Raw genomic sequence first — 9,411 nt, forward strand, 5'->3', positions numbered from 1 at the left:
CCCCGACCACTCCTACCGGTAAGCTGCAGATTCCAGCTGTCCGGTTCTCACGAAAACGCCGGATGCCAGTACCAGCGGCATCTGTGTTGCTCCACAGCTTCTCGTCCCAGTGTTTCAGGGGCTCAACTAAATCAATACGCACTCAAACTAGTTTCGTAACGATTAACTCGAGCAATCCCACTTCAAACCGTATTAGCTCAATAAGCTATCACTAAATGTAGACTTAATGAACACGAGAATGACACAGCATTTTTCGTTTTCTTTTTAGGTCTCCCTCCTTCTCGCAGCTTTTCCACTGAGCTACGGATTTGCCTACGTACTCTCGATGATGACAGAGTCGCCGATTTTGGCCTGTGAAAAACTCTTTGGTCTACGCTAGAAAAGTTTTATTCGTCCTCTCTCAGTATTTTCTCTACACGCCTTGAAAAGCTGATTTTTTCCACAAAGTTAGTTCGCCTATTTTTGACTTTCATTAGATTTTTTATCTCTTGTATTCACGCGACAAATTGCTTCTTTTTGGACGAACATGAAGTCTCCTCTACTTGAATTTAATCTTTTCAATAACTGCAGCTTTTTGTGGAATATTTCTACTCAGTTCGTTACCTTCTGCTATGCCTGGTTGATAGTCTGTCTTGTCATGCTTAACTGTAAAGTGAGTACACCTTATCGGTCCATTTGTGAGTTTTACTCGTCTCGGTTTACATTCTTCTTACGGTTACCGATCCGACCGATACTCGCCTGATCGTTCTTCAGATTTACCTGCTAGTTTATCCTAGAGTAATTCCGTTCTTTGGTCTTCACGGTATTTCCCCGGTATTACTTAAAATCTTACAGGCTGGAGCTGAATTGACTGAATACTTCATTGGCCTGGATGCTTCCAGGCTTTCCTATTGAGATTTTGGTGGAGTTTTAGGGTCTCAGTAGGTTTGCTTTCAGGAACCTAACCTTCCTGATACTTGGAATGGCGCGAACCGCGGGGTGGATGACATGTGACTTGGTAGAAGGGTGTAGAAGAGGTTACGAAGAGTTTGTGTGCTGTTGGTGTTTTATGCCTTCCAGGATGAGATCCCCCCGACCCCTCCTGCACTCGGCCCGCGACATTGCAAGAAATACTCGTCTATTTATGTCATTGGCGTTTGCACTCTCAGTTCCTTTCCAAACGTCTGGTTCACATTGCAAGAAATACTCGTCTATTTATGTCATTGGCGTTTGCACTCTCAGTTCCTTTCCAAACAGTCTGGTTCATGGTCTAGAGGCTTTGGAACCTCGGAATTCTCGCGATGGGCCAGTATGGAATCCACACTAAGATCCACTCTAAGATTATGAATATAATATGAGAGAATTTGTAGTTTCACGGCAGTGAAGCACCAGTATTAACACTGTTGTTGCTGCATCCGATGATAATGATGATAATGGTGATAAGGTGTCGAAGGAGCAGGACAGAACCATTCAATCGCTTTCACCACATTACGTTTCCCATAACGCTGCTCGTCATACATGTTTCCATAGCCCAAAAAATTTTGACGGCTTCCTAGATGTTTTAAGGCTAATCTTGGTGTCCTCTTCTGGCTTCCTATGGTACAGAAAATCGGAACGACACTGCTGTGTTTATTTTCGAGTAGTGCGTTTCAAAGAACTCCCGCTCTCTTTTTGTTCTTACACGGAAAGCCTATGGACGTTTTTTCAACTGAGAAGTGGTAACTTCCTTAATCTTGGCAAAGTGTCATGGTATGATTTCTTCTGCTGGTAAGCTTGCCACCAAATTCAGTAGAAAAACATATTTGTTCTATATAGACAGCTGTTCAGCCGGCCACCCAAACGGAGACAATGCAGACAACAGGGCAACAAGCAAATGCGCGATTCTGAACAGAACAACTGGGGGGGGGGCGAATTCAATGAACCACTCAAGTGCGTAGAAGTGAGGCCGGAATGCAACGCATATTTTGAACGGAACATTCGATTTAAGTGCAACGTATCTATCAACTGGCCAGTTAAGTCGGAGACATTAAACTGTCTGTGAAACAAACTATTCCTTGATGCTCTTTGATTACTAAACGGCAGTGAACGAGCACCACAACTCGGTGCCAGAGTTTTTTTTTACCAGTCTCTCATCCGATGCGGGGACGGCGCTGTGACACCCAACCGGACACTACTCACATGCTCAATCAGTAGTATACATGGTTACACAAGGTTTCCACCTGATACATCTTATCTCCGACGTCCTACCGAGACACCTGTAGCTTCGTATGGAAACATCCAAAACAACAAAATGTTCTGAAATGGAAAAAACCTCGGAGGTTGATGCTGAACTGTACCTTATGACTCGTCACCTGTCTTGGTATTTCCGTTTTGTGATGTCCTTGAAGCGTGCTCTTTCCATGAGCCCTTTATGTATTTATTGTGAGTGATGTTTGTTGATCTTCTAAGAAGTTGACTTTTCAGCCCCTCGAGTAAAAATCTCCGACGGAAACGAAATCAAAATATGTATTTTATAAACAAGTTAAAACAATCTGCACAGTTTGTCCATAAAAATAAACTAACGAAAATACTATTCCACCGACATCTGACAGGAGTTTTTTCACCTGCGTCCATAAAACTGTTCAAGTGTTCTCACCGGTATTTCAGTGACCAAAAAGAGGAAGAACGAACTGATGAAGCTGATTACCGATACGGCAACGAACAATATTACCTGCATAAAAAGGATGGTGCAATCGGGAAGGTGAACTCAACAATAAATTATTGATTTTTGAAACATCCAGTGTAAATCTGTTTCACTGTAAGTAAACGCTGAGATTTCCAAGGGAATGTTGCAGATATCTGTTGTTTGTTTCTGTGCTAATGGACATCACACTCCACAATCCGTATATTTCTTAACGACGAAGTAGGCATACAATCTCCTTCATCTTGGGAGGCTTTTGTGGGGACAGAAACCAGCTCGCCGCTAAATAAAAGGCCGTTGCAAGTTTCCGGGTTGTGAAATCACCTCTGACGTGGCTTTTCATGGGAGACTTCGATTGCTAAGCTCTTCGAATCGTGCTAAAACTGACATCAGCGCCTCACCTAGAGTTCAAGGCTTAAGCTGTGGCAATAAGACTAAGCCAACTTAGAAACTTTCATGTTCCACATCTACAAATGTTGTCCGAGGCTGCAACAATGAAACGCATGGTTTGCTTCAAAAGAGTGCGTGAATTATACCCGATTTTTAAAACGGTTTGACTAGTGACTAGTGCACGATTGTGAAATGCCCCCAGTCACCGATGGAATATGTGGGGACCACCTGCAATCGAGCGTAGAAACACTGTTGAGCAGAGAGTGAATTTTTGATTTCTGCATACCCCCTAATCAATGTCAGAGTGGCCTAATCGCTTTTGTTTCCTTAGCCGATAACTACTGAGATTTCCGCACGAGCATTCTGCCTACCGCAGGTTACGTGGAGTGTTCTGAATATATCCTCCTCGAGTTACACTCCAGCTGTTCATTAAATTGGGCTGATAAACACTTTGTCCTATAGAGCAAGCATACTACCTGGTGCGTATCAAAAGGGGCAACGGAAGGAACCCTTAAAACTATAAATATTTACGGTTATCCAGACCGCGCAGTAGAGACCAGAGTAGAGTTTAGTTCCAAATAACCTCCATCGATTAGTCAATAACAAAGACATTTATTTCTTAACGTAACATAAAATTCGACAACCTACTACCCATCGTGAGGCATTTTAGGCGATGGAACTCCCTAGATTCCGTCAACTGTATATCGCACATATGTTCTATAGAACACACGACGAGCATTCTATCTGCTCGCTGAACCCTAAGAAGAAATAAAAGTGGGTCGTTGGCTCGCGGAAGTTTTACCAACCTTGCTAGTAGTATGTTGCGTCTACAAAATATACTCAGATATCTCCTCCATCATACCGACTGAATAATGAGACGGACTTTGTGCAGTACACTCAGTTCAATAATATGGCAAGCGAGAGATTCCACTGGGATTCCTTTGAATCTTCAGTTAATGTCAACATAATTTGTAAATTAAGGTGGATTGTTAATAACATTAATTTCTTCAATTGAAGATCGACTACATGAACATCGAAAAGGGGACCTGTAGACCAGGTACTTCTGACCAGGGACGACAAAAGAACTGCACAAATGTGAATGTACAATGTAAATCCTGTCTGCAGTTCCCGCACTCGGGGCGGAGTTAGGCGGCTACGTTTATAGGGTCGAATCACAGTGGTGGTGGGTTGCGCAACAAGTTGCGAGACTAGCGAACTAATTGCAAACTAATTTATTTTTCCAGAGACTCACCTGGAACCCAACTGATTCTCTCGGTTTTGATGTCTCCAGGCAACTGAATGTGCTGCAACAGGCCGCCTCATGTTCCAGTCGCTACGATATTCGAGATATCGTAAGGCACTACTCATAAGGTTGCTGAAAACTCCTCGCAAGACACGTTCCAAACTATGTAATCCAGATGTCCTCCGGGTGTAAACCCAGACGGCCAGACTGACCTTGGCATCTTTCAGTTGACATTAGTACAATCATATGGTTGTTTTCTGTGTAACAGTACTACTGCTCTCAGTCGTTCTGCATCCACTTGTGGTAAATCCACGACGACCGACGATAAACGAACTGTTAAAATGTCCCGAAATCTGTTTCTCCTCAGTTCTATTGAGATGGATACACGGGACCTAAGTCTCTGGAGTTTGAAAATGATTTGAGCAAGCCCAATTCAACAGTCTGGTTTCGATCTGCCCCAACCATTCACAGACTGTTCTTCCTGCTGAGTGCGTACATGTTGAAAATAAATTTGAATCAAAAGATGTCCACCGGAAAAGCGACGTACCAGAGTTGCACTGCTCAACGTAATAGGCGTTTGAAGTCTCATTAGAATGAGGTAGACGTAAATTGGATGTATGAGAGACAATCCATAGGTCAACTGTGAGGGCAGTCGGAATCCGGGCCAGCTGAGAAACGCATTGAAATAGGCTATATGTTGTGGAGAAATGGGGATTAAGCTTGACAGTACCAAACTGACGTTGCGAGCGGTTGTCTGACGACCTTGAAATCAATTTCAACGGTAAAAAACGGTTTTTGGAACTATCGTTTGGTATGTGTATACATCAAAGAGATTGGCAATACACGCACACACGTCGATACTCTGCTCACTCCATGTAACACCGCTGAAATTACCGGCGCTTCCATACCAAAAAGTGGCGTGCAGGTGCCAGTCCTCTGAAAAAGAAACTGAAACCAATTTGCAATGCACCTCTCCAACACCAAAAATCTCTGTTCGATCTTCGCGTCGGTAGTGGGATTTTCCTGAGATGGCAACAAAGATGGTCACAGGGTGTTCTTTTAAAGTACTTCATGGTTTCGATTTGTAGAGATGGGCGCATGATAGAACCTGATGGGTAAGCAGTCTACCAGGCGACAGGCTGATAAACAACTCGGCGCAAAAGTGGAATTTGTCGGCTTGTGGGTAACCGTTTGGCTCCGTCTATCATAAGCACCTTAGACAGACTTCATTCTTTAGTAAACGAAAGAAATTCCAAAATCTTGTTTAATAAATGCGACAACAAAAGCGTAGCACGAACGCTGGAAAGGGTTGACAATGGTAATCTGGTGGCAAAGTAATGACCCCCGGCCCATGTCAGCGGCGTTTCCATTCCTTGTTTCCGTCTACTGTAAGTGACTGTTTATGGCTACTTAACTACGTGCTGGCTTGTGCTCATCCTGCTTTCTGACACACGCACTGTTATCTCGTCTGATTCGCCAATCTGTTGTAACTGACTCCTGACCCCGCTCCAGTGCCTAGTGGTGAAAAAAGACTCACCGAAGGGAACACGACATCTTCATTCCGAACAAGCAAGGGCGAGAGCGTGAGTGCGAAAATACAACGGCCTCAAGCTGTTTTAATGGAGGGACACTACCTGAACCTGAACCAACGCTGACCCATACTGTTTGGCTTTGATACAAGGTTGTGACGCGCTGCATATTGAGGGGGCGTTGTCTCTCTGGTCAACATCTAGTGAAGCTGGGGGTCCCAGTGGATTTCGGGCATTCAGTGGTTACTTTCGGGAATCTGACCTTCCAGATACATACACCCACACATGTGCGGCACCAACCTCACCCTGTCAGTTCGGTCAGGTTGATTATCGTTAATGTTTGAACTCTGTTTTTGGTCGTCCGCAGTTCATGACCATTGAATGACCGTCGCCTACTAAATGGATGCTTGGCTCTGAATTCACTACGATTGAAAAGGAAGAAGGCCTTAGCTGCGGAGTTCTTTATTGGGAAATGTCAACTGACCAGTTGCAGATTAATGGACAGGGAAGCACAACTCTCATATTCATCTTGTTTGAAAAACTGAACATCCATTTTCTCTTGAACGCGCCTTCCTGAACTCTCCTGGATATTAACTTACTGTTGCTCAAATCCAAGCAAATGCTACACAGCGACTCCGCCAAGTCCGTAATAGATCTCACTTTTCAAGAGACGCAATGCGGATTTACGAGATAACATACTACTCGCATGCCTCTCCCATCAGCAGTATCACCGTTGCACGATAACAAGAAAGTCTGTTTTGGTAAGCCCGTCTTTTCAGGGATCCAATCATGCGGATCAGCTTACATGAACCAAATATGCAAGTATATATATATATGGAACAACGATTTCGATCGATTTTTGCCAGGTTGTGGGCATTCCGACGGTTGTCTGACTTTGTGCTGACAAGTGATACAGTGATCCTAGGTCCTCTGTATTTCAACAAGTCAAATTGAAGATAACCATGAATCAGGTCAAATAAACTCTTCTATTGGATTACAACCTTTGAAAGGTTTACCAAATACCAGGCAAGTAAATCACTCATAAAATTGTAAGATTGTTGAATTCCTTAAATGCAATATACGTGAATCTAGCTTGGTGAGCACTGCTCAGGATAAAATCGATGGATGAACTGACTGCCGTCGAAATTGGTAGGTTTTTGTCTGTAGCACGGGTGTACTAGCTGGATGCAAGCGAAAAAGGTTTATCCCTTATACATTTCTGCGAATAAGAGAAAATAAGAATTTAGGCACTGCATCGACAAACACAAAATGCCGCATATGAGCCTGTCCGTATGGGACCGATTTACTCTTTGAAGGGTTATTTGTCCCACACTCTGTTTTGCTCCCACTGATAATTAACTGTCCATTGAACCATGGTGCTGAACACCCCAGGACCATTTCCCCTTCTCCGTTCTGATTAAGTTTAAACCAATCAAAATTGTCCACCAATGTGAACAAAGTTAGAAATGCTTATAAAATAACCTCTCAAAATTTCGTTTCGACGGGCTTGAGAAACGACCAGTGTTAGAACACTACACGTCAAATGAGTGTGATACGAGGATCGAAATCACGTGCACTAAGTGGTCGATAAAATCTTGTCGTTAATTGCTTCGTTCGATGAGTTGCTAGTTTGGTCCAATTGTGTTCACTCGGAGCCTGTGTGGTGTTCTCTCTACTCGGAAATGGTAAATTGCGTTTTTCTAACATCAGCCGCTCGTCAGCCCGTCCCCGGTGTCTCTAGGAAAAAGACAAAATGTCGCCCAACGAGGTCTCACACATGGCAGGTGAACTAATGCACAATTTAGCTTTCGTATACCATCGAGTTCAACAAGAGTAATCGATAGGAAAGATAACTCACGTGCATTGTCGGTGCCACAAAGGTAAATCACAATCGCGAGCGCAAGAGCAAACGCAGGTCGAGACAGAGCGGTGTTGAGAGTGAATGTGAATTTTGAAAGACTGTGTGGTCCGCTTGTGCTAGTCGCTCCTCCAAACCCGTACAAACTGGACAAGCAAAAGGTGGAAACCAAAGCCAACGCTGAGACCACAAATAATTGTTCACGACGTGAGTTCCTTCGCAGCTGCAATGCACAGGGCGAGGTTGTGAGTTATGACGCGCAAAAGCGAGGACGATTACAAACAAAATGAGTCACTGAACAGAAGCAGAATCTGGGAAAATTCAATACACCATTCTTCAACTAAATCTAAGGTGTTCAGTGATCGCCCCCAGGTAAGTGTTTGCGAACTGCAGTAGTGTAATTACCGCATTGGTCGATAGAGGGGGCTGACAGTGCAGTAATATCTGGTGACACAAAAGGACGGCGGAGCATAAGGCGTGGTTTGTGACTCACTGATACTCTGTTCTATGAGACCGCCAGGAGAGCATGGTGTCAAGATGTGAGTCAATTCGTGTTGTTGTCCTTCAGATCCTGTGTCCTTCAGTTGACAGCTCTGCCTGGGATTCTCGGTGCTTTCTACCACATCCTCAGTGATACTACAGCTCGTATGTTTCACAATGATGATGTAAACACAGTAAATGTAGCAGTAGGAACTGCATATAAGTGAGTAAATAGTGTATTTCGTCACCTGAGGAGAGTTGCCCGCATAATTAGTTCTTGACGAATGTGACTCTGTTCAACCAGCAACTGCTTGACAGATGATATATGCAGCATTTTGCCCCCACAAAGTGTATGGTCATGCTCGTGGACGTGCAGTCAAGGAACACGTAACTTACAATCCAGGGAGAGGTACTTGATGTCATTTAACGTATCTTGGAAGTTGTATGAGCTCTCGATGTAGTGTGACGGATGAGGTGAATACACGAATCTGCAGGCTCGGGCCGCGTTTACTAATTTGAGATACCTATGGCGTCAGAATGATGTATCCCCGAATCTCAAGGGATGTGCGTATCAAGCTACAGTACGGGCTGTTTTGCTGAATGGCTGTGAGGCTTGGACTATTCGAGCAGCCGAACTGAGACGGCTTCAAGTGCCCGACAATCGTTGTCTCACAACCAAAGCTCGTGTGTGTTGGTGTCGGCGAATCCTTAATGAGGCAGTTGGAAAGCGCGTTTTCGGTTGTGCAACGGGTACTTCCATTAAAGAATGTGTCCAGCACCAGAAGCTACGTTGGTCAGGATATGTGTTGCGTATGCCGAGACATCGTTTACCGGAGAGAGTGCTGTTTTCCATTCCCAATTCAAATTGTTGCAAGCAGAGAGGTGGCTAACCACTGGCCTGAGAGATGCGTATGAAATATATCACGAAACGCTTGGGTGCTGTCGGTGCTACTCGCCTTCCAGGGTGGGGACCGCGTGATCTTCACTGTGCCTGGTCGCAGACACTACAAGATATGGCTGCCAACCGATTTCAGTGGCGTTCTTGTTGTCAGTTTCTGTCCAGATTGCCTGAGTGAATGTCTGGAGGTGTAGGCACCTCGGAATGATTGTGTTAAGCTAGCACTAAGTCCCTCTCCCATACACCTTTATTCTTTTCTTTACAATATTGCTTTCAAATAAGTCATGGTTGTGCGGCAGCGAAGCATCGGTGTTGAACACTGATGTCATGCTGTCGATGATGATGATGATGATG

At 44.3% G+C, this 9,411-nt stretch overlaps 2 protein-coding genes across 2 annotated transcripts in view; one reads left to right on the forward strand and one right to left on the reverse strand.

Annotated features, from left to right (window-relative positions):
• The window catches only part of T265_13916 (hypothetical protein), a gene marked incomplete at both ends in the record, with an annotated part of 22,921 nt that extends 22,544 nt beyond the window's left edge, over positions 1-377 (forward strand). Inside the window, 1 exon segment of the mRNA XM_009171157.1 lies at positions 269-377. Within this exon segment, the coding sequence (XP_009169421.1) occupies positions 269-376 (108 nt within the window).
• A 2,136-nt stretch (positions 378-2,513) lies between these two features.
• Positions 2,514-9,411, reverse strand: part of T265_05964 (hypothetical protein) — a gene marked incomplete at both ends in the record, with an annotated part of 30,674 nt that continues 23,776 nt past the window's right edge. Inside the window, 3 exons of the mRNA XM_009171116.1 lie at positions 2,514-2,689; positions 4,840-4,982; positions 7,680-7,902. Of these exons, the coding sequence (XP_009169380.1) occupies positions 2,579-2,689; positions 4,840-4,982; positions 7,680-7,902 (477 nt within the window). The remainder of the gene's footprint in view (positions 2,690-4,839; positions 4,983-7,679; positions 7,903-9,411) is intronic.

The sequence above is a fragment of the Opisthorchis viverrini genome, assembly GCF_000715545.1.
Source record: "Opisthorchis viverrini unplaced genomic scaffold opera_v5_119, whole genome shotgun sequence".
Lineage (NCBI taxonomy): Eukaryota > Metazoa > Platyhelminthes > Trematoda > Opisthorchiida > Opisthorchiidae > Opisthorchis > Opisthorchis viverrini.